At 32.9% G+C, this 26687-nt stretch overlaps 1 protein-coding gene across 2 annotated transcripts; it reads left to right on the forward strand.

The window, feature by feature from the left end:
• The first annotated feature begins 760 nt into the window (after positions 1-760).
• Positions 761-26167, forward strand: Kdm2 (Lysine demethylase 2). Of its 2 annotated transcripts, none has more exons than XM_085204460.1 (21): positions 761-941; positions 2039-2265; positions 11718-11829; positions 12648-12812; positions 13388-13523; positions 13770-13897; positions 14275-14424; positions 14759-14938; positions 15248-15407; positions 15764-15893; positions 16294-16417; positions 16492-16582; positions 18411-18565; positions 18975-19073; positions 19349-19448; positions 19812-19984; positions 20473-20640; positions 21304-21440; positions 21926-22214; positions 22506-22672; positions 22984-26167. In XM_085204460.1, the coding sequence occupies exons 1-21, from the start codon at positions 894-896 to the stop codon at positions 23099-23101; spliced, it is 3057 nt and encodes a 1018-aa protein (XP_085060586.1). In that variant the 5' UTR covers positions 761-893; the 3' UTR covers positions 23102-26167. The 2 variants fall into 2 exon arrangements, with proteins under 2 accessions (XP_085060586.1, XP_085060595.1); XM_085204469.1 differs by having other exon boundaries at positions 16492-16573.
• Positions 26168-26687: the final 520 nt, after the last annotated feature.

Below are 26687 nucleotides of genomic sequence, written 5' to 3' on the forward strand. Positions count from 1 at the left end.
TTTTTTTAAAAGAAAATTGATATGTATATATCTTTTTACGAATGCAATATACATTTCTCATTTTTCAACATTTTTCATCAATCTAAATTGATAGCTTAATAAAAAACAATGTAAGTATCATAAACATATAATATGTATATTTAAGTGTATATTTTCATATTTGTATATTTAAGAAATTATAAGCAATGTTAATAAAACTTAAACGTAATAAAAATAACTAAATATTCATAATTAATAGGCACGAAAAACTTATTCCAATAAGAAAATTTATATCTAATTCTAAGGCCATAAGTAGTTTAGAGATTATCGTAATCTAAGCATAGACAAATATAAAACTATTAGACTTAGCTTTGACCATACATAATATTTTTAATAAACTTGTAATTTAAATCACATTGTGTAATAACTTCAAGCTATAAACAAAACAAATATATATATTTAAATTTTTTCAATAAATATTTTTAACAAATGTCGACAATGACAATGTTGAATAGCAAGATGTTGTTTACCTATAAAATTGTTACAGTTAATTTCATCAGAAAACCTTATAAATATATTATTTACTCTATAAATGGTATAAACTTAACAAATCTATTTTAAATCATCGTATATTAGCCATAACAAATGAAAATTTAAGGATTGTTTAGACGGCAGTAATTTTAATACAAAATATTTTGAGATCACCCGCCCTTTTACTTAACAAATAAACCAATAGAGCGCCGCACATAGTGCCAACCTTCAGTTTGTTGCCAGAGTGATTGCTCGCCGCGTTGTTGGCAGCAGTGTCGACTGTTGCAAATGGTGGATTGCGTTACTTTTTCTCGTGCTCCGTGTAAAATATTTACGTAAAATAGTGCAAATCTCGTGGTGCAGTGTTTCTGACCCACAGAAACATGTCGGAAACACTGCTGAATAACAGAAAACAACTTCAGAGGCAACTGGTGAGTGTTTATTGTTAGAATTTTACGTATTTAGACCCGGGTGACGCCATGGTGGCTTTATCTGGGATCACGTAAACATGAAATGGTGCATCGCTGCATCGTGTATCGATTTTAGTAAAGAACAGGAGCATATTAGAAAATGTATTCTTGATAAAGCCATTGAAAACAATGACAATTAATGAGGGTCGTCGGACTTATTTTTTTTGCGTTCACGCCGCCAGCAAGTTTAAAACGCGGCGGCCGTATGCATTCGCGCATGCGAGAAGGTGTCAAAATCTATAATAGTTTCGAAGATCTCGGCATTGCGATGTAGCGACGTTGACAATGGGCAATACGTAAATTGCGCACGGTGGCAACGTCGTGCTCCGAGCATACCTAGTGGGCATCTGGTACTGGTAGGGACGAAGAACTCCCGCGGGCTGGCGGAGGGCAGGCGGCCAGGGGCGTGCGCGGTGCGACCACACGTCGAGTTCGCTCGTAATCTAGTTTATTACTTAAATAATCTTCTCTCCAACAATTATTCGCTGACTGCGAGACGAATGTCCTAAACAATGTTTTATACTGTGAATGCTAATACCTATATGATTAGACATTAGACTCGTTGTCAATAAACGAACTCGATCGGTACTAGCTCGTAAGTTTTATTGTTATACGATACGAAGTAGCTTTATGCAGCTACTATATGACCAATAGTTATCCATTGGCCTTGAAATTACTAAAAAAGTAACCTACTTGATAATGAAGCACTATGAAACACATTGTCATATCACTATTTTTCATTATTAGATAAAGATATAATAAAAAAAAAGTTCACACCCATTTCTAAAGAACTATTGCAATTTGAAATTCATATAGAGAAAGAAATTAAAGAATTCTTCATTAAATGTCACTTTCCTGTGTCATTGTTTATATTATAGTGACTATACAATTTGCTTCCATTTTGACCAGCTTAATAGAATATAATAAAAGTTAATATTATCTATTATATAATCATAGAAAAAAGAGTAAAATAGTAAATCTTTATTAAACATAAAAAAAACATCATAAAAGTCATGTACTAATAAAAATCTTAAAAATACATTTTGTTTACATAACAGCGGGAACGCAAACACCGCAAGCTCTACTCTGATGAATGGGCTCTCGGAGATGATGAAGCTGAAGGTGGACGGGGATTCTCTCTCGCTGATAAGCTGGAGAGTCCTCGCTTTGAGCATGCAGGTGCAGTGCTGGAAATGGTTGGAACCGATCTCACCGTATCATACTTACAGAAAAATGGATTCACTACTCCATTGCTTTTTAAAGAAAAAGTGGGATTGGGTTTAAGGTAAGTCAAATATCTTTTATAAAAATTCAAAATTATATTATTATGAAATATGTTGTAATTTTAAATTAAATTGAAAAAAAAAAAAAGATTTTTTCTGGGTTAACCTACATTTTTGTATATGAACATATCTTTTAACTCTATGTTTGATACAAAATTTAGAGCACTTGTTGAATAAAACAAATATATAACATTTAAACTAAATCAATTTATTTAAGAACATGGCTTAGTGGTCAGAACTATTGGACAGTTTCCAAGAGGTGCGGGCTCGAGTCCCATTGTGATCAAATTGTATACATTTTCTTGAAATATTTTTTTAATTTACTTATTCCTATCCACCTTTAATTACTTTTAAACCTGTCATTACCTCATTCAACATTGTAACTGTCAAATAACAAAAGTCAGTGGTTTATTTTCATAATGGAGAGCCATATGGTAAATTGGTTTTTAAAACTTTTGAAATCTTCTTTTTTTGTATACGTAACGTAATACGTAATTTAAATGTATGTTGTCTGTAAATGTAAATTGTCATAGGTAGTTATATTTTTGGTTTTATTTTGTTTTATTTATGTAAATATAGAGTCAGATCATTGCTATTCCTAATCGTATATTGTTAACGCTTCTGGACGAATATAAGTTTTAATAGGCTTTATCTAAACATTTTGTTTTAATTGGCCTAATTTTGCGATGACAGGCGAAAAATATTATTAAAAGTAAGATAAAGATAAGATAAAAGAGGGCAACTTAAATGTCATTATATTAACAAAAAATAATAATAAAAGAACTAAAAGGTAGTGCCAATAATGATTTCATATTAACAGACATTGTACATTGAAGAGAAGTATATAACACAAATATTTGGGAAAATTATTTCATCTACAATCTCGATTTTAATCCTTGACTGACGTTAAATAAGGCGGTAGGTAACCAGGAGACGGTGTCGCCATTTAATGTCTTTAATCGAAATGATAAGGATATTTTATCATGGAATATGCCAACGTAAACGTATTTTTGCTTAGGCATTAGCTTATACTAATTTAGAAATCTTTAAGAATAAAAACAGTGTTATTTGAGACATCTAACCGTATTTATTTGAAAGGGATTTCGCTTTTCGCCTTGAATTTTGTTAGAATACACGAGTACTCATTTGACTATTCACGTGTTTGTCAAATTATTATTTTTATCTGTGTGAATTTGGATGGAAATGTCACGTGGATGTCAAATTTGTATTTTGATTTAATGCTATAATATAAGCGATAGGAGACTGACTGGTTTAATATGACAAAGAGAATTATCTTTTGCTAAATAAGAAAAAAAAAACGTTTTAACTTATTACTGACGTTTGCAGCTCTGTTCATTTTTAAGAAAGAGTAAACTCTACTTTTTAATAAATTTCTTCCTAATAAAATAAACAACGATAGGACTTATGTTTATATTTGGGGCATGTAAATAAATCAAAATTATGGCGCCTCAAAGTAAATATAAAAGGAAAATCTTAACAAATTGGCGGAATTATAGGATTATATAAAAATATGTATAAAAATAATTTTATCTTTCCCCCTAATTAAATGTAAAGTTTCATTTTATTTTAATACAAAACAATTCACTGTCAATGTTAAGAAAGCAGCGAACTTAAAAGCTGTATAACTAAATCTTATCTTCTTAAGACGAAGCAGGAAATGTATTAATGTGCTTACGAGTCTGTCGTCTACTTTTGATCACGTACGACGTGAATTGTACGTACTAGTTTGAACTTTTGGGCGACATTTGTTTTGTTTGGACCATAGGTTATACATATAATACTTTAATTTTTATCCTAGGTTGAGACTCGGATTACTATGCTTTTTATATGAAAGTTTAGTATTTAGAATTAGGGTAATTTTTGGGTATATAAATATTATATGAAAATGGAGTAGTGTTGCCAAGATACAAAATTAAACTGTTCATAATTATATGTATAATTAGACTTTTCGTTGTAACTTGATAATAACAATGAATAAGTATAACTGACATTTATTTATTTTTTTCTTTTATGAGTTTGTCGTTCAACGTTAAGTAAGGTATTCATTAACTTCACTTGTTATATTTTACTTCTTAAAGTTTCAAGTACAAATAGGCGATAAACATTTAATTCTTTAATTTGTATCTACTACCCAATTTATAATGCGAACGTGACATAAGTGGTTACTCGCTTACAAACTCGCTTTTCCTAGTCCACTAGCCATATAAGCCACAGACTCGATGAGTTACTGACGTTACAATGTCTATACTTGGCAAGTAAAAATGACGTTTTTATATTTTTACCGCGCTTGTTTAATTTATTTTTAATCTGTTGGCATTTCGAACTATTTTTTTTTAAAATAATCATTTGTATTGAACATAGACAATAAAATATTTTACATACGCACTGACATAAGCGGTGACATTGATGAAACCGAATTATGTAATCGTTGTGATAAAATATGTACATACTTACTGAAAAAATAATTATTTTTATGTTATTTTGTTACGGTCAGATATAGTACGATCGACGAGTCATGAGCACTATGAAATTAGGTTTTCTGTGTTGTTTTCACTTGGGAAGTAAACAACCAAAAGTTAGGATAAGTCCCGAAATCAAATATTTATCTGCTTTGCTACCTTTAAGTTGGCCACGATTCGTCAGTCGTACTATACTGTGACATTTGACACTCAATTATAGAGAATTGTATTTTTTTGGATTTTAAGGTTTAAGGTTCCCTTTGTTTACCTTGCTGTGTGCAGGATATAGCGTGAAGCTGAATGTATACTTCGAGATGCCTTATGTTTAACGTATGTGTATGCGAGCATGTAGATGTTATCATCACCAAAACATGTTTATAAACATTTCAATTTGCAACGTTATTTCATGGAAGTTAGACAAGTCTTTTGTACTGCTGTCCTGAATTCTAAATATACATAATTTATCAACAATTAGAAAAAAAAAACTTGTTATTTAATTTTTAATAATAATATAATTTTAAAAGTCGTATATAATATCTTCTACTTAAAATGTGATAGAGATTTGGATTAAATTTTACGGTTTTTTTACTTTTGAGATTAAAAGGAATTTAAGATCACTATAAAACTCATAGACACCAGCCATAGACAATGTCTTGAATTTAAATTATATTTTTTGTTAAAAGAATACTTTACTATGATTATATTATTTTCAATATAATACAAAAGTAATATGACTTCATTCATAGTGAAACATGGTCAATTATCATATAGAATAAATTATATTGATTTTAAATTTATGTCAGTTACTGTTAAGCTTTATGTCTCTGGCTATAGTAGTATGCATAGAATAATAAATATTATTTCTATGTCAATATTTTTATTTAATTAATAAAAAAAATATAACACCGAATTCCGGAGGCATCTCGACTTCATCCCGACACTAGAGATAAGAAATGAAATTGTTAAATCTCATTTCCTCTAGTGGAAATCGAACTCGCAACCTGTCACGATTGCATTCACACGCTCGTGCCACTGCGCCACGAATGGCCTCTAATAGTCTAGTGCGTGAGAAAAAAAATCGAACGACGACCAGCATGCACTTACTTCTGCAAATATTAGACCGATAGAATCGTTTACGTGTCGGCGCTCATAAAGGTCACGCGTGTTTTCGCATTTCATTGATTTTAGTACGACGTTGAATCTCCATAATCAGGTTATTTACGGACGTTTAACAATTATTTCATCCATCCATCCATCCATCAGGCTTTTAAAGTCCACTGCTGGACATAGACCTCCCCCAATGTTCGCCACTCCGTCCGGTCCTGCGCCCTTTGAATCCAGCGGGTTCCCACTGTCTTCTTTATTTAACAAAACAGAATTTTAAAAAATATTATTATTATTATTTTTTTAAATTCTATACATATATTACTCATCAAAAGATCCCAGAGCCGTCCGTGAGACCTACGTCATTTTAGCAAAGCTGAGATTTTGAGGGCTATTAGTCTAATATGCAGTTAGACAGTATGTAAGAATAAAAAAGGAAAAAAATATATTTACTGTAAAGTAAGGGAGGAAACACTTTGAAATCAGCTTCAATTAAAATCCTTTTAAATGAAGCTGCTATTTGATTAATAAATAAATGTAACTTTTAACAACTTAAACCAATTTGTGCTTGCCGTTGTTATAATTAAATTGTTCATGTATTCATTCAGTAATGCCCACTCGTTTGAAACATACTTCCCTTCGCTTATTCCCGACTGCTAAAGAAGTGTTATGTTTTTCGCGCGTATCTTGTATGTATGTCTGTAATATTCTCTATTACCTCATATCTCCAGAAACGCTGAACGGATTTACATAATTGAGGTAGAGTTAGATTCGTTTTAGCAGCCCAAAAGTTCTTAGATAGGTGACATTAAAAAAAAGTAATCATGGCGGTTGTGATTAAAATTATTATTTTTTATAGTGAAACTGTATCCCGCACACAGCAGGATAGGCAGAGGGAACCTAGTGTTAAGGCACTCTGTTCCACGTTCCGCCGAATTTTTCGAGACACTGCATGTTTTGTGGCTGAACTTAAATCGTTTTTATAATAATTAATTCCCTTGAGTGGGTTTGAACCCACATCTGTCGCGTTACAGTCACACTCTTGTCCTCTTGCGCCATCACGGCCAAAATATGATAACCAATATTATAAAACAAATATACAAAACATAAATATGACCCGACAAAATAAATAAAAATAATTTAAACTCTAATATAGGCCGATAACCGCGGTCTTATCAATTGATTTGATTGTAGTTAACGTTCGCAATTCCCTCGAGTACTAGATTTGTAGAGAATATAAAATAGACTAACTAGTGGCGTAGTGGTAACGTTTTTAACCAATACGGTGTTGGGGTTCGATCCTGGTTTGGGTTTAGTTTGGTGTAGACAAAAGGGACGTGAAGGGGAACGTTTTTTTTAACCTTTGTTTATATATGGAAAGATAATGATAACCACAGCGAGTTGCATATGTTTATGATAATGAATGATCCGGTCAAAGCTACAATTTTCAATCGAATGTATGTATATTAAAATATAGAACAAAATTACATAGGCGATAGATACTACGGAAGTATTAGTTATTTTTGTAGAGTCGTATTTTAAAATTTACTTTTTGTAGAGTATTAACGTGGTGTTTTTATTCAAATAATACAAAATGCATTAATTTAAAATTAATATTTTCTTGCCAAATTTCTATTTTTTCTATGACGGTATAGGCAGAGAGAACCTAGTGTTAAAACACTCCGTTAGCTACTTTCCGACAAACGTTCGTGGCATTGCGTGTTTAGTCAGAAAGAACTCATCGCAGTTTTGCCTTAGTACCGGCCACTACACCATTGTCTCAAATTTCAATGAATGAAAATTAAAATTATTAGGTTATGCCTACCTAACTACCTACGAGATATAGAATATATATATATATACTGTCTTTTTAATGTGTGTGTGTATATATATATATACATTAAAAAGACAGTTTTAAAAGCTCGTTCCACGAAAATCAAGTTACCGAGTGCATCGGGAACCTTTTAAACACCTACGCAGTTTGCTTCCGCCCCCAGCCTTTCCCCGGAATTGCCGGGTCCGATGCAATTAGAGCACGCCAGATACTATCCTATCCTATAATATAGCTTGTCCTGTAAATGTGTTAACATAGTCGGTTGACTATATATATAGAATTTTGTGACACTAAAATGAGATATATGCATAGTGACTCGTTTCTATGTTCTTTGTTAATTTGTCGTTGTTAGTTTGATTTTTTAGTTTTGGTTTTTGGACGTTGGGTATGATAATATTGTAGGTACTAGTCGCTGAAGAATGGTGATTCAGTATTTATTGATGGTAGAGTTTGATGTTACTTGCTGTTGCCGTCTGCTATACCATAGATATGTTTGAATACACTCCTCCCGACATCCCCACTTTTCTAACTCTTCTCTTAAGCTTTTTTTTGATGCCTTAATGGTTAAAAGCACTAAATATATATGTAGAGGCCAGTCGTGGCACAGGGGCACAAATGTGTGTGTGTGTAAACGCGACCGGTTATGGCTTCGATTCCCACTCGTGGTCGACTAAAGAATATTTTTAATATTGTCATTTCTTCTTTTTGGTTTCGAGGCCAAGGGCGGCGTTGAATTCCGCCATTCAACACACATTGGCTGAAAATAGAGAACAGAGTGTCTTAACACTAGGTTCCCTCTGCTTACCCTGCTGTGTGCATGATACAGCGTGAAGCGTAAATATATCAAGAGAGATATTTATTAATTTTTAAAATGAGTAGGTTGATTTCGACACAATTCATTTAATCTTCAACAACATGTTTTTTTTAACGAAAATATTTTTATACATTGTTTTCGTTTTAGTTTATTAAAAAATATATCATAGGCGCTACTCGCGTTGGCCAATCGATACTACATTTATGTAGGTAGATATGTGTTTTCATACCGAATAGCATGATGAGAGCCTCAATTGAATTCCGGATTGTCGATTTCCTATTCGATCCACGGCCCATATACTGTTATCGAAAAAGATACAGTAAACTCTCCACTCTATTTAATAATTGATAATAATCCTTGCCTTGCAGTGTCATAAGCGTGTGACTGTGAACGTGGCGGGTGTGGGTTCGATCCACGCTCGGGGAGAATTAATTTTTATTTGTTAATATTTTCATTTCTTCACTCTGGTGACACGGCAAAGCGCGACGGAGTGTCTTAACACTACATCTGCCTACACGTGTAGCGTGTACAGATTACAGTCATATATCTTATGGGGTTAAGGATATAATATAATATAAAAAAAACTACTATTAACAATCGCTTTCTATCGGTATACAATTCAGATTATAACAATATTACAATTCGACTTTTATATTTTTTTTTATCAGTTTCACGCTGTATCCCGCATTCACGCACGTTCACGTATAATAACTTTTATATAGCAATAGAAAAAAAACATCCTTGCAACTGCATATCGACGTGGCAGGTGCAAGGCAATGTGCTCCTAGACCGGTTGCTAATAGATGACCAATAGTCATGTTATCGTTTGACATTTACACCCCTACTGGTTTTTGTTCTCCGCTATTACCTTTACATTGTTTTATATTTTAAATATGGGAATCGAACCCGCACCCTGCGGAATTCGACGCCGAGCTTATCACCTATATTTTAGGCTTATCACCAGAGCGAAGAAATAAAAATAATAATAAATAATAATTCATTCCCCCCGAGTGGGGGAATTATATAAATATACGATTGTGATTTCTTCGCTATAAAGATACTGGTTGGTTGCCATTATGAAATTACCGACGCCGAGCTGTCTATCTATAAACATCCTAACGTTTAGTATAACTATATCTTCTTTTCGAGAAATTGATTTGTCTTTTTTCTGCAATTTCTTTTGAGGCCAGTGGGTGTGGGTTCGATCTCCCCTCGAGGAAATGAAATATTTATTCAAATTTATATTTCCATTTCTGTGCTCTGGTGTTCAAGCAAAGAGCGGCGTTGAATTCCGCCACTCGACACGCAATGATACTACTGATAATTCGTCGGATAGTCAGGAACAGATTGTCTTAAAACTAGGTTCCCTCTGCCTATCCCGCTTTGTGCGGGATACAGAGTAAAGCTGATTGATTAGCATGCGAATCATATTTTCCTAATAGGTAATACCTAATTAAATTAAAAACAACTTGTTTGTTTCACTTTTGTACTCTTGAAAGCTTGAAAAAAGAACTTTTATAATTAATTCTGTTTAGCAATACCTCACAAATTCAAGAAGTTGAAGTTTGTTTGGCGCGATAGTCTTATTTTTTTTTGTTTCTAGCTTTATTTCTGTTTTTCTTCTTAAATAACGTAAATGGTAAAAATAAGAATATTATTTTTAAAAACCATATAAAATCATTTTACAATTATAGATTTATTTTCGGTGATTTTTTATATCTCTAAATTATTCTTTGTAATGTTAGGTTAGCTAAGCTTATTTCTCCAATTTGTATTTATCCTTGTTCAGGTGTGAAAAACATGTGTTGAACTAATTTAGAGCAATGTATTTTTCAGAAAAATGTTACAAGTATTATACACACATTTCGGACAAGACTAGGGTAAATATAAGGTGAATGAGGCTTCTTTTTTTTTCAGTTTCACGTTACATCGCACATATAGCAGGGTAGGTAGAGGGAACTAGGTTCCCCACTTTCCGCCGAATTATTTTCAGGCATTGCATGTTGAGTGGCGTAACTCAACGCCGCGCTGTTACCCTGTTACCAGAGCGAAGAAATGAAAATATTAATAAATAATATACCATAGTATTAATAGAGTTTGAAACTAGCCACAGTTCATAATGCTCCTAAGGTTGAATAACTTCATTAAATATTTCGCTGTTAGTAGAGCCTCCGCCTTCGCCTCCATGTTCCAACATACCTTTTAAAAATATTATAGAAATATAATTTCTGATTTATATATCTATATAGATTTCAATAAAAGTAACATCATATTAATTATATGAATTATTTTAGCCAGTCATGGCGCACCGGCAAAGTGTGACTGGAAACGGGTTAGGTTATGGATTCCATTTCCACTCGAGAAACTGAAATATTTAATATGACCATTTTCTTCGTTCTGGTGTCGAAGCAAAGAGCGGCGTTGAACATAGTGCCTCCAGAATTCGGCCGTAAATGAGGAACGGAGTGTTTTAACACTTACGTTCCCCCTGCCTACCCTGCTGTATGCGGGATACAGTGTGACGCTATAAAAATATAGAAATATTCTCTATCTCTTTTGTTATAACAAAATGTTAAAATTATATGAATAATTAAAATGGGGAGACCCGTGTCTATAGCATAATTAAATAACAAATCCACGCCATCAATATTCTACGTAGAGTATAATACTAAGTAATATTATATATATATAGAGTTCTTTATTTCCAGTCGAAAACTACCGGCAATAATATTACTATTGTCTTTTATGTATATATAAATAAGTTCCAAATCTAATTCTATAGGCGTACGTATTTCTAAAACAAAATGGAAGCCGCTTAAGCTTCACATTGCGACACGATAAAGAATATTAATTACTTAAATACCTAGCAAATACTGTTTATTAAATGTCCTATAAAATACTTAAATATGAAAAGCAGTAGCAAAAGACAAACGTAAAGGTCGTTTCTCTAGGAAATGGCGTATTATAAACCGAAGCCTGAAATGGAAAAGTTTATGTGAAGTGTAGCGGCACGTCCGCTCTATAGCGCTGAAAGCGGACGACTGAAGGAACGTACGGCGGATGCAATGAGTTATGACATGTAAAAGTCAATGCTATGACCAATAAACTACAGATTAAAATATGTTTCAATAATATTTTTAATCTGTTTTATTTTATATTATGTATTTTGTTTTATATTATATATTATATGTAAATAAGGTATTTTTGTTCCTTTGTTTGCAGGGTGCCAACCAGTAACTTTACAGTGAACGACGTGCGCATGTGCGTCGGCTCGAGGCGCCTACTTGACGTCATGGATGTAAACACGCAGAAAAATATTGAGATGACTATGAAGGTAAACAAATCGGTGCAGGGTACGCAGAGGGAACCTAGTATTAGGACATTCCGTTCCCTATTTACCGCCTAAGCTGGAGGTATTACATGTTAGTAGCGGAATTCAACGCCGCGCCAGTAAAGGAATGAGAATATAAATTTTAATTAATATTTTATTTCCTCGAATGGGGATCGAACCCATGACCAGTCCCGTTTACAGTCACACACACGACTGGCCTCACTATGTATTACTTAAGTGTTAATTACTATTTGAGTCCCCGATAACAATGCAATTAACATGAAACACGATTAAAAAATATTAAAATTCAACTAAGTTTTTTAACGCAGTTCCTTTTGCGTGTCATATTAATATGTTCGATTACTAATCGAAAAAAAATTTTTTTGATATTTTCGTTTCTTCTCTCTACACGCAGTGCCTCTAAAATAATAAAAAATATATATTAAAATATGTTCATATAAATATTGACATTTTAACTCTACTGTCGAAAGAATTACCGATACGAAGACCTACGCAGCCACCCCATTTTGTATTTTAATTCAATTCTTAAACTTATAAGACAATGAATACTTTAATTTGTAATTGAGGTCGTCCTGGCACAAAGGAACAAGGGTTTTACTGTAACGCGACGGTTATGGGTTGAATGAATTATTATTTATTAATGTTTTTTTTTTTCGCTCTGGCACCAAGGCCCAGAGCCTGCCAGGAAACACGCAATGCCTCGAAAAAATCGGCAGAAAGTGTAAAACTTAGTGTCTTAACACTAGGCTCCAGGATATGCGTGAAGTTGATCTATTTTATTTATTTATATTTATTATCAGGATTGGCAACGCTACTACGACGATCCCAACAAAGAGAGGCTTCTAAACGTGATATCTCTGGAGTTCTCCCACACCCGCTTGGAGAACTACGTGCAAGCGCCGCGTATAGTGCGTCTCATCGACTGGGTGGATACTGTGTGGCCGAGACATTTGAAAGATCAACAGGTATTATCAATTATATATAAAATCACTATATGTAAAGAGAAAAATTCTGGTTATACTTATGGTATGTTTGTCTTAAAAGACAATGTAGAGTTTGTGATTTTATTTAAATAAAGTTTTACGTTTAATTATTTGAATTTTTTATACATTTCATGTTTCGCGTACAGTGTTAAGTTACGTTCTTTTACTATGTGTATACATATTAAGTTTTGAGATCGTTCAAAATATTTATTATTTTTCACAATTCTAATGTGACAAAATTTTAAAATAAAAATAAATAAATAAAATTGTGGTTTAAATGAGTAACTTCATTTGTCAATAATTTTAATTAGATGTTGAATGTTCAAAACTAAAATGATTTACATAAAAACATGACATGACATGACTATGGTAGTGGGTTCATCTCCCACTTAGATAGATGATAGATGTATCATTTCCATTCCCCGAGTTTCACCACGTATTTGGACGGAAAGCGAAGAACAGTATCTTGACGTTACGTTCTCTCTGCTTACCCTGCTATATTCAGGATAAAGCGAGAAACTAAAAAAGTATTATATCGTTATATTACATATTTTCAGACGGAATCTACAAACGCTCTAGATGACATGATGTACCCGAAGGTACAAAAGTACTGCCTCATGTCAGTGAAGGGATGCTATACAGATTTTCACATTGATTTTGGTGGTACTTCCGTGTGGTATCACATTTTGAGAGGTAAATATTGTAATTGCTTGAAAAATCTTGTTTTTTATTTATATAATATATAGATAACATTGATAATTCTTCCATTTTGATTACTATTAACTTTGTGGTTTTTTTCTATTTTACGCATTAATGACTATACAAATGCCTTAACGTCAAACATCAAACAATCTCGGCTTTTCTCGTAAAAAAATCTATAAAATGGTCTCTAACGCTGTGAACTACCTGTAAATGTCCAATTTCACTTTTTTTAAACAGGTGCAAAAGTATTTTGGCTCATTCCACCGACAGAAGAAAATCTACAATTGTATGAAAAGTGGGTGCTGTCTGGCAAACAATCGGACGTTTTCTTTGGAGATACAGTTGAAAAATGTATTAGAGTTCATGTAAGTATTTTAGTTTACAATTTATTCCTTATAATTTAGGTAATCGTAAGTTAAGGCTGAAAAAAATTTTACGAAACAAAATTAAATTATGCAGTGGTTCAAATCTTAATTATATAAAGCAGCGCTTCTGCAGTAACGCCGTTTTTAAAAAAAATTCTGCAAAAGGCAGTGCCTAAAGAAATATTATTTAATGGCAGAAAGTAAGAAACAGAATATAACACTAGGTTCCCTCTGCCTACCCAGCTAAATGCCGGTTACATCATGAAGCTTTAAAAAATATAATATATTCAAAGTGTTATTCCATACTTGGGAAGAAAAGTTCTTTATTTTTGATAACATAAAAAAAGTTATAAAAAATTGTCATTTTAATATTTCAGCTGCAATCAGGCTACACTTTTTTCATACCAACCGGGTGGATCCACGCGGTGTACACGCCAAGTGACTCCCTAGTGTTTGGTGGCAACTTCTTACATCAGTTTGGTATTGAAAAACAATTGAAGATAGCTCAAGTTGAAGATGTGACAAAGGTTAGATGACTTTTTGATTTTTTCTCTTTTATATTATTATAAAAAAGAACATGTAAAGAAAAGAAAATATAGAGTGAGGCAGTTGTGGTGCAAGATGTGACTAAACGCAATGATTGTGGGTTTGATTCCCACTCGGAATGATATTTACATTTCCTTCCTTTCCATTTCAATTTTCTACGCACTGGTGCCGAGGCAAAGCGCGGCGTTGAGTTTCGCCACTCAACGAACGAAACGAAATGTTTTAACACTAGGTTCCTTCAGCTTATCTTGCTGTGTGTTTATTTATTTTTATAAAAAATATTCTTATTGATTAAATATTTTATCAAAATTACAGGTCCCACAAAAGTTCCGCTACCCATTCTTCACTGAAATGCTGTGGTACGTCCTAGATAGATATGTGACGTCATTACTAGGACGTTCCCATCTCGCCCCCGAAGGACAACCCCCACCAGCTGTACCACCACCACCTAAGGAACATGTGCATTTGACTCAGAACGAATTGCATGGACTTAAGGTATGCCTAAATTTTTTTATTATATTTTTTTAGCTTCACGACATCATAGCAAAGAAGATAAATATTGAATATTTCATTTCCTCGATTGGAAATCAAACGCAAAACCTATCGCTATTATAGTCACGCTTGTGCCCATGCGCCATGACTGGAAACTATGCCTAGATTTTTATTACGAAAATATAATATATTCTTATAGTAAAATAATATATATTTACATTTCACTATAAAACGATCTAAGCAAATGGATTTGTTATATTTAGCTTAAAGCAAAAAAAACTTAATTTGACAATATATTAACTATAATTTCAGGCCATAGTAGTATACCTCCATCAGCTGCCGGCCGCACGTAAATCTGTACCAGAGTTATTGTCAGATCCCATAGCGCTGGTTAGAGATGTAAGAACGTTGGTGGAACAGCATAGACATGATAAGCAGAACTTGGCTATAACTGGCATACCTGTATTAAAAGGTAGGTAAAATAACGACTGCTCGTTCTATCCCCCACATAGTAGAGTAGAGGCGTGTTCGACAACGTGTTGCTCGTTTCGCTTTCCAAATTAATTAACGACATTGTCTTTTCTTAAGTGGCGGAACTTAACTCAACAGATTGATGGTTAATCGATAATCTCAAGAAATACTAGTTTAAATTGTTTTTTTTTTTTTTTCAAAATAATATTGTATAATATCTGCCTTGAAAATGGGCTTTCTAAAATGTTCGCATTGCTTACTCGGGAAGAACATAATCAAAATAAGAAAAATCCAAAAATTAAATCTGCATGTTGACTAAACTGTACTGTAGTAATACTAACCTATTTTTAAATTCAGGTCCAGATGAGTCAGCAACTGGTGAAAGACGCCAGTCTAGTGGTCGTGGTGGTCGCGGCGGCCATCGCGGTGGTCCAGCTCGTCCTAGACCAGATCACGCCAATAGTGCTCCCAGACGACGACGCACTAGGTATTTGTTGTTATTATGTTTTTTGATTGGTTTAAATAAAAATTATGTTTTTAAATTATTTCTAAAAATATCTCTTTATGTGATCTTTTTGTTAACCCCCAACGAAAACAAGAGTTATAAGTTTGACGCGATTGTGTATGTTTGTATCTGTATGTATGTCTGGCTTCATATCTTCCGTAAAGGATGAGTCGTTTTTGATTTTTTTTTGTTTGAAATATGTCTATTATTCAGTAAATTTTGTATCGGGGGATTTTAATTATCAAAGTTCAACTTTATTCTTTAACTTTAACAAATGAATCAATAAATAATATAAAATAAATCTTAGTCATCATAAATCATATTTCGGATCATTTTGTTGTTTTTTATTAATTTTATTTAAAATTTTATTTTAACCTCACAGGTGCAAGAAATGCGAAGCATGCCAACGCACAGACTGCGGTGATTGCGTGTTCTGTCACGATATGGTCAAATTCGGTGGGTTGGGACGCGCCAAGCAGACTTGTATCATGCGACAGTGTTTACAGGTAAATTTATATACTTTAGAATTGATATAATTTATGCTTAAAAGATTTTTTCTATTTTTTTTTCATTTTCCCAGCCCATGCTGCCAATAACGGCGTCGTGTGCGGTGTGTCACCTCGACGGGTGGATGCAGACTCCGGTCGCGCCACAGGCTAAGGGTAACTCGGGTAATTTATTTATATACTAAGAAGTAGTTTGGGTTTTATTTTTTGTTTAATGCTTTTTTTATTTTGGTTCTTAAAATTAAAGTTACTTTAAAGTCCAAGCTGATAAAAAGACGTCATCAAGTCAGATTCTAGTTCTATGGGAATAAAAAATCGGGATATTTGGGAAGTACTTATGTTCAATAGAGATGGAAGATACGAGATGGTTGTGGAAAGGCGTAGATGGCTAAACGTCAGTTCAGCTACACCTTTTGCCGTACACAATGCAGTGGTGGTACCGACGCTGTTATACGGCAGCGAAACGTGGGTATTACCGAAGAAGAATGAAAGAAAGATGAATGCCGTAGAGATGCGATCTCTTCGAAGGATAGGCGGAGTCAGCTTAGCTGATTAAATCCGCAATGAAGAATGTCACAGAATGGCAGATACAAGCGAGGATGTCACGGTGAGAATGAAGAAGAACGTGCTCAGCTGGGTTGGGCACGTCGAACGAATGAGTGATGAAAGAATCTATGTGATGTATGATGGAAAAGTGAGCGGTAAGAGAGGAGCAGGAGAACTTGGTTGACTTTTGAAAATACATTTCGTCGCAGATGCTGCAGGAAGGTCACGTAAAAAGCATGAGGACCCCCCAGAGATTATATTAAGTTAAAAAATCGGAATAAGATTTTAATTTTACAAGGCATCGTTGGTTTCTAGCAAATAGCTTGCATTGTTATTAATGTACAAGAACTTTTTTTCTAGTCTAAAATTCTAAGAGACAAGAAAAATATATGACACTAGAATCGTCTTTTGAAACTTAGTTTGCGTAGAATTTATGCGTACACTCCCTTTTTCTTTTTTGGGAATTATAATAATAATAATAATAAATATTTATTCAAATCAAACTTAATTTTTTTACAAATTGCCTCTTAAGTGAAGAGGAGTGCGTTGGTAGCCGTACTAGTATAGACTGTGTCACAGCCACCAGCGTCTTTGCCCCTTTACAATTTTAATGACATTTTAGACATTTGAATAACTTAGTTATCAAACCAAAAAAGAAAAAGAAAACTAGACTTATAAAACTATTGCTCGATGGAACAAAGTGTAATTATCACGCCGAGTATAACATGTAGTATGTGTGAGTAGGTGTATGTATGAGTGGGTGTGTGTGTATGTATGTGTATGTGTCTGTATGTGTTTGTATATGTGTGCGTGTGTGCGTGCATGCGCGTCTTGTGTTTTTCGGTATGAAAGTGTCTATTTTTTTAGAGAAGAAAATTCTCAGTTTCAATGTAGGACAATTTGTGAATCCAAGTTCGAATAATTTTTTTGCATTTAATAAAAGGTAGTGGATATATATACTTATGTTTATTGATTTTATTATAAATGTGGCCGCTGATATAGTAAAAATGCGTGAGAGCGGACCTCGTTCTGGAATACAAAGTTTCACAGACCCTGGACTTATTACGGTTGCAACTAGGCCTAAAAACAATACTTCTATGCTTGCGGAGTATTACCAACATTATGAAGAGCTTCCTGACTGATAGAATAGAGGTGTCACGGTAGAGTAGATCCGTACCGTAACGCCTAGGTTTTCGTAGCATAACTTTCAATATGGCTCTTTGAGCACGTTCTAAAGAAATTAGTTTTAGTTCTCCACTACCCTCGCCAAGCAATTTACACGCCTTTCACAAGTTTAGAAGTTTCAGTAAGGAGGGAAACGGACGTTTTGTTTTATGTATATAAATATAATTAATTATATACTATAATTTTTACTTGCATTTTAAGTTTTATAAAAAAATATATATTTAAAAATACAATAAATTCTAATTTCAAAATCCATTTCCAGGTCGTAACGGACCATCTTCCCTACGAGAGTGCTCAGTCTGTTACAGCATAGTTCACCCGGCCTGCGTACCACCAGGTGGTCAGATCAATGAAGACTTGCCCAATTCGTGGGAGTGCCCCACTTGTACCACTATGGGGCTTAATCATGATTATAAGGTTTGTGTTGTTATTTGTGTATTTAGAAAGTTTAGTTGTAGAAAATATGGCAGTCCAAATCTAAATAGAATATTATGGACATACGAAATTAATATTTGTGTTCATATGTGAATTTGAAAAAAAACTTGTGGTTGTATAAGATAATTTGCGTCTTTTGTGTTGTTGTTTTATTTATCGAATTCAATTTGTAGTAATAATTAATTAATACGGTAATTTTTTTAAACTTACAAAATATAATTGTTCAAATAATAAAAATGACGATTTATGCATTTATTTTATTATAGTAATCTAAAGAATTGCTTGTGGCAAAGTTACACTTAAACATAATTAGTATATTTATTTTAATTTACTATTTCGTCCGATATAATATTGAATTTAAAAAACCAGAATAATATTTTGTTTTCTACAGCCACGCCACTTCCGCGCTCGTCAGAAGTCATCAGATTTACGTCGCATGAGTGTTGGATCGGATGCCAGTCAACTAAGTCAGCATCACAATAATACTCAGGTAAGTTAGTAAAAATATTGAATTAATTAATTTATATACTTTAATTTTATTTTAAAATATTTATTTCTTATAATGTTTTTTTTAAATGTAACATGGTCTAAATGAGTGTTAGAATTTTTTTCCTACCTGATAACATTTCATTTTGGTGCTCACCCAATATATATTTTTAGTACCTGTAATATTAAGTAATAGTAGGTAGTTAATTATGCTTTTGAAATAAAACAGAAAATTAAATGGTTTTCATTATTAATTTATCTATATTGAACTACTTACAGAATAAACTACCTGTACCTCCTCCTCCTCCTGTAACTGTGAAATCGGAAACTGGATCTGATACGGAGAACAAAACTGATGGTCAAATTAAAACTGAAGAAGGTAAGATAAGAGAGCTTTTGTTCATTATTCTTATATTTTAATTTTATTACTAATATTATTAAATGTAAAATTACACAATTAACTTAACAATCAAAGATACATTTTATATCATATTCTAAAAGATACAAATTATCAGAAATACTTAGTATTTGTTGATACAATATTACTTAATATTTGCATCTGAAAAAATAACAAATAACAATAATCAATAACATGCAATGTCTCAAATTCCAGCAGAAAATAGGAATATAGTGCCTTGTCTTACATTTTGCAGATTAGGCACTGTGACTCCATGTTCTTCCTCCCTATCCTGTTTTACGCAAGATATAGTTAGTGTAAAACTGAAAAAATATATATTTTCAGAAATTAAAGCAGAAGTGGAAGACAATGTAGAAGGCAACACTGGTGAAGGCGAGCGCGAAGGTGACTGGGAGCCAGCGGTGAAGAAACGTCGCTCCAGCGATGAGGACGAAGCTCCTAAGAAACAAGCGTTGCGAGCACACCTGGCCTTGCAGCTGACGCATCACTCTGCCAAGGTAAAAATATATTTAATTACGTAATATACGTAAATGTTTTATTCTAGGGGCAATAGTCGTGGATGGCGAACGTGAAAGTGAGTGACATTTTTTGATGCTATTTTATTTTCTGCTTTGTTTGCCAGACGAGATTTTTCTCGAAATCTCAGAAACGTTTAAACCGATTTTAACGCATAAAGTAGCTTTCACTATTTTAATATTTACAATAAATTACAGTAAATATAAAAAAATATATTTTGTGAACTTCACTTAACATTTAGTGTTTGACATATTTCAACTAGTTCATAAATTAAAAAGTGATACTAATATAAAAGTATTTTGTTTAAAACAAAATTATAAAATTGCTAGAAAATTACTCTGTTAGTGAATTATTTTTAAAATTATATATTATTAAAACACAAAGATTGGCAAATAAATAATTGTGTAGTTCTAGCGGCCGAAGCCGCGGCTGGGTTGTCTCTATAGTAATAATATATTTCCAATTCCAGGTCCTAAAGAAACCTCTCTATCCAGTGCGGCCAGCCCCTTTCACACTAGTACCAACAGCTGGTTGTCCGTGGTTGGACAGAGAAGCAATGCTATGCGTGTTCGCAAAGCTCACTCCCCACGAGTTAGCGACTTGCGCGTTAGTGTGCAAGGCTTGGGCGGAATATTCGGTGAGTTTTTTGATGTCTATTTATGTATTTGTATAATGATTTATTAGGATATTTTGAATTTTATTTGGTATAAATTGTTTTATTGATACTTAACATTGTGATAGTTATTTGTCAGTATTTCTGGATCACAAATTAGTTTATCAAAGATATTGTACAGTAAGAACATGACGCCGTTTTCCGCTGCCGATTCTCATTAGAGGAAATCAAATATTAATTATTTTCATTATTGCGCTCTGGGGGCTAGGTGAAGCGCGGCGTTATAGTGTTAAATTTACTCAACACAATGCCTCCAGAATTCGGTGGAAATATACCCTGCTACATGCCGGGCTGAAAAAAAACACCGTAAAGTAAAAACAAATTTATTAAATATGTTTGTTGAAACAGATTCGTGTCCACAGTGGCAAAAGCTTGTGACTAAAAACACGACGGTTGTGGCATCGATTCCTATTTTGGGAATGAACTAATTGCTATATTGATTTTCTCGCTCTGGTAACAAAGCAAAGCACCGTCAAGTTCTCCCATTTAACATGCAATGTATCTAATATTCGGCGGTTCGTGAGAAACCCAGTGTCGTATAACTAGTTTCCTTCTGCCTACTCTGTTCCACCTAAGATAGAAAGTCGAGCTAATATAAAATATATATATATATATATATATCTACAGATGGATCCATCATTATGGCGCAGTATGTCCTTCGTGCAAGTCCGTGTATCAGCCGCTCAGCTCGCCGGCATAGCGCGTCGTCAGCCACTCAGCTTGGGTCTCGAGTGGTGTCATTTGGCTAGGCGGCAGCTGGCTTGGTGAGAAATAATTATTTTCTATTTTGCTATATTATAATTAAGTGGGGTATTTAATATAGTGTGGTAATCCGTTTCATGATTGTCTGTGTGTTTTTGGTAGTTTTTTTAAATTTGTTTTAATATTACTTTGTTGTTAATGTGCATTCTTTATGTTGACTAATTTTAGACTTGCCCAAATTAAATAGCACTCTTGTAAATAGTTTGTACTTTTATTGTATTTATAAACTATAATGTTCAATCCGTATTAAATGTTTTTTTTTTTCTATTAATGAATGAAAATTATTGTAAATAGTAATAGTAAGAACGTAACTAAGTGCGGCATTGACTAAACACTCAATTTCTCGAAAATTCGACGGAAATACCGAAGAGAACATAGTGTCTAGTCTAGTCTATTCTGTCTAGTAATATTATTTCCTCTGCCTACCCTAATATATGCAGGATTTAGCGTAAATAAAAAAAATATATCAAAATATATTTTCTTTCAGGTTGCTAGCTCGTCTCCCAGCCCTCCGTTCGCTCTCCTTAGCTGGTTCTCCAGCTGAAGCAGCTTTAGCCCTTCGCTCCAGCTCTTGTCCACCGCTCACAGCCCTAGACCTGTCTTTCGCTAGATGCCTCGACGACGCCAAACTTAGAGGTATCCTCGCACCCCCAGAGAACTCTAGGCCTGGAGGTGGAGCCAGATCGGGTACGGAACCGTCGAGGCTGGCCGCCTTGGCTGTACTGAGGTTACCCGGAACAGATATTACAGATGTTGCTATGTTGTATATAGTTCAGGTGGGTTTTGGATGGTTTTTTTTAAATTATTTTTCTATATTGTTAGTTTGGCAATACCTATTCGACAGTTCTAAGAACTTATCATTTTTTAATTTTTATATGAAATAATAATAATCCTTAGAAACATAACAGAAAATAAGGTATTTCTAATCTTGATATTAAATTATTCGTTATGAATCAGCTAAAATATAATATTATTATTATTGTACTACACACAAAAATATATAATTAACAAATCGAGACTTTACACACAAAAATATATAACCAATAAATCAAACCTATTCTTCGCAGGCGCTACCAAAGCTATGTGAACTCGATGCATCTTCCTGCGCGAGGCTAACAGACGCAGGGGCGGCGCAGCTCGCTCATCACGGATTGCAACGGCTTTCACTAGCTGGTTGTAGATTATTGACTGAAGCCACTTTGGACCACCTGGCCAGGTGTCCTAATCTTGTTAGGTATGTTAGATATATATATTTTTTGCTTCACGCTGTATCCCGCACTCAGCAGTGTAGGTAGAGGTTCGATCCCCACTCTTGGAAATGAAATATTTAAAATTCGTTCTGGTGTCGAAAACAAAGGGCGGTTTCCTCCGGTAAAGTTCCGCCACTCAACACGCATTGCCAGAATTCGGCGGAACATGGGGAGCGGAGTGTCGTAACGCTAGGGATTTCCTTTGCTTACTTTGTCACATGCGGTATACAGCTTGAAGTTGATTGGTTAATGTCTAAATCAGTGTATGTTTATAAATAAATTCATTCCCTTACAGATTGGATCTCAGGCACGTACCCCTTGTGTCAACACAAGCTGTCATCAAATTCGCGGCCAAATCCAAACATAACCTACACGTTAAGGATGTAAAGCTAGTCGAGCTCCGGAACACCTGATGCGAGGCCCAGCCCGAAGGCGGGCTACAAGACACAAGTGAAGTGAACGAGTCAGTGAATGAATCTGTAGATGAATCAGTGAATGAATCCTTGGATGAATCGGTCAGTGAGGAGAAAAAGGACTAATTGAGTGAATGACATATGAACGTGATATAGTATAGTGATGTGTTGGTGGCATAGTGAAGTGAAAAGAGTGAAAGACATATTCTATGATAGATTAAGTTTATTAGTGGAACTTAATTGTTTTGTTTGTAATTTCGTATGTATTGCAATTGTTTTTTTCTATCTCGAAGCATATTAATTTTCGTAATTCCTGAATAACATATATTGCTGGTTTTATTTGCTATTGATGTAGTGAAATTTCCATAGTATTTTAGTTTGTAATTGCTATAAGTTTTATCATATTGACTAATTGCCAAAAAAATTATGAAATGCTGTGAAATTAAAAAAAAATATAAAAAATGTTTTTGGCACAACATATCGTTATCTATGCTATCAACATGTGAAATGCAAAGTGAAAAGACTAATTAAGTGTTGAATGTGATAAATTTATTATATATAAATTTATGGATAGAAACAATTTGGATGCCTTTTTTTCTGTCTGTTTGTCATGTAAATAGTTCACTGTCTGTTTGTTTTTTTTTTATTTTTGACTAAAATAATTTCAAAGTTTCAGCAATACTTTGGATTCTTATCTGGCAACACTAAAACGTAGTATAGAAAATACTAGAGACTCTTGATTAGGATTGATTGATTTTTAAATTCTGTTTTAATCTTAAAAATTCAGTGTTAACTCTTTATAAGGATGCTAAAGGGACTGAACAACAACCACCAAGTACAAATTTTATAAATATTTAACATTAATATTAAAATGAAACAAAATCTTTTACATTATTTTATGGTGCAAATTAATAAAATATGTAAACTGAAATATAATTTTTTAGCGTTTTTAACATACATATAATGCCGACAGTTAAGTTGTTTTGATCCTTATCAGGAGTCGCCAGTGTTTTATATAGTACGAAAAAAAATGCAATTATATCAAATTAATAAAAAAAATCATAATCAACAATGTCTTTAGTTTCATTACAATTTTTTACATATTACTTAAATATATTATATTGTAATACTTCTCTGGAATTTATTTATTGTGCTAATATTATGGTTTTCTACCATATGCATCAGGGATACAGGTATAACATATAAAAAGAGCACTAATTCTATTTCAGTTATGGATACAAGACTATTTCAGATGATTCATTGTGTTGGATAATTTAATTTACAGACATTAAAATTATGAGAAATTTATTTAAAGAATCTATTAGTGACAGACATTTTATATAGTCTTCATTCATGTACAAAATTATCGGTTGCGGTTACGGATAGTTTTTTTTGTTTGTTACGGAGTTCCGTAACATCCACAATGTTATGCACAATAAAATCACCTATATAAAGTTGGAAATTATAATTTTATTGCATGCTGTTGCATCGATATATGTTTATTTTAATGTTATTATGTACCTTTATCAAAAGGATTTTTTGTTTTTACTTTATCACAAGTGACAGATTAATCATTTAAAATAAAATTGTTTTTTCTTATACCTTTTGGGCCCAATTTTCCATATATATCTAATATTGAATTATAAATAAAGTATGATACAAATCAATAATAATTGAATTAATTTTTGATTTGAATTTGAGATTATGTCCACTCATTAGGTAGCTCTTTAAATTAAAGAATGTGTGAATGATGAAAAAAAACTTGTTTACATTTGTCGATTTTGTTTTATTTTTTAAATCACAATACTAATTATGAGTAATATTAAGAATTGGGTCTATCTTTAAGGTAATTTAATATCGATTATGGCAACATTTTTGTAAATATACAATATTTATTATAGCACCAACAAAACTTTAGTTTCATGACAACATCAAATTGCTTGTATTTTATTTAGTTCTAGTCGCTTATTAGGTTTAAGCATTAATAATAACAATTGTAATACTGGTTTCCATTCAAAATGTTTGAGGCTATCATTATCAAATTATCACTCACCTTAAAAATTAAAAAAAAAGTTTAGTCTATAGATACAAAGAATAATTTGTGTAATTAATTAAATTTTAATTTAGTGGAAATTCAACATCAATAGTGTAAATAAATGTTTCCTACACACCAAACCTCTCCCATAGCTGTAATAAATAGTTTTTAATGAAAATGTATTATTATTATTTTTTTTTCTAGTAGTTTGTAAGTAAACCGACTCTGGTCACAGTTTGCGAGGTCGGAGGGCCGCCTATAGTTTTAGAGTAGATATGGACGTTTATGGTTTTTTTTATTGTATGTACATTGTATATGTGACAAAAATTACTTAGCATATATATCTTTTTGTTTATAGCGTTTAGTAAATAATTTAAACTGGCAACTCTACATAATCATAAGGTGTTTTTTTTTTTTCATATTCTCAACAAAAAAAAATATTGTTTTAGCCATTTTTTCTCATGTTATCAATTGTCAATTTAAATTATTTACAAGATGATATAGAATTTTGTCTAAATATTAACTGTTAACCAGTGAAAATGGATATTATTACAATGAGACTTAGTTATAAGCATTGTGTGCCTCTGAATAGAGAAATAGTGACGTAAATATTGTACACATTTGCTTCAGTGAATGTTTGGAGTGGTAAATAAAATTTTCTAGTGTTGTTCTTTCGGTATATGGCTGGTTGACGTTTTTTTTTTTAAATAATAATTAGGTTTTCCATGCTAAGCTAAGGAAAAATTATATCGATTTTTTTGGTTAACCTAATTATCTAAAATAAAAAAATTGTGTTGCAAGCCGTTTACCGAAAAATAAACAAAATATAGTAAATAAAATTCACTTATCATATTATATAATGTAATATAGATATTATATAGTTTTGTAAGGGTTCGTAACGGCCAACGCACTGGCTTCACGAGGTGGTGATACTACGGCTAGGACTAGCATTAGTGGACGTGTCGAGTCTAACATTGTATCATTGGTTACCATAAGCACTTATAGTATTTGAAATAAATATTTACATTGGAGTTTTGTGGTTTTTTTTGTTTACACTTTTGTAATATAGAGGCCCTCGTGGCGCAGCGGTACAAGCGGACAAGTGAACGCGTCGGTTGTGGCTTCCATTACTGCATTACATTTAATTACATTTAAAAATGTATATATAATATGTAAATAAATATATATAGTATATAAATGTATATATAATATGTATTACATTTAAAAATGCTAAAACCATATTTCAAATTAGGCTATACTAGCGAGATATTTTAACGATAGTTGCCGCACTTTGCCTCGACGTCAAATGACGAAATGAAAATATAGCTATATTTTTTATTTTTAAACTTTTACTTTGTATAAATAAAAAATCGACCAAACGCGAGTCGGGCCTGCCCTCTGAGGGTTCCGTACAATAATTAAAGGTTTCGAGCTTTTTCTGAAATTCTAGCTTAGCTTAGCCCTTTCATCTTATACCAAATTTTGCCACTCTTTTAAAGCTATCAAAAGGGGGGGTAATATTTTACCCCTTTTATAGAAGATTTATTCCTG

This window comes from Heliconius melpomene, chromosome 2, assembly GCF_056956725.1.
Source record: "Heliconius melpomene rosina isolate 202511_hmr_F chromosome 2, ASM5695672v1, whole genome shotgun sequence".
NCBI classification, from domain to species: domain Eukaryota; kingdom Metazoa; phylum Arthropoda; class Insecta; order Lepidoptera; family Nymphalidae; genus Heliconius; species Heliconius melpomene.

Coding starts and splice junctions, on each gene's coding strand:
- Kdm2 (XM_085204460.1), top strand. CDS start 894: ATGTCGGAAACACTGCTGAATAACAGAAAACAACTTCAGAGGCAACTG. Junction 942..2,038: donor AACAACTTCAGAGGCAACTG/GTGAGTGTTTAT, acceptor TTTACATAACAG/CGGGAACGCAAACACCGCAA. Junction 22,673..22,983: donor AGGTGTCCTAATCTTGTTAG/GTATGTTAGATA, acceptor ATTCCCTTACAG/ATTGGATCTCAGGCACGTAC.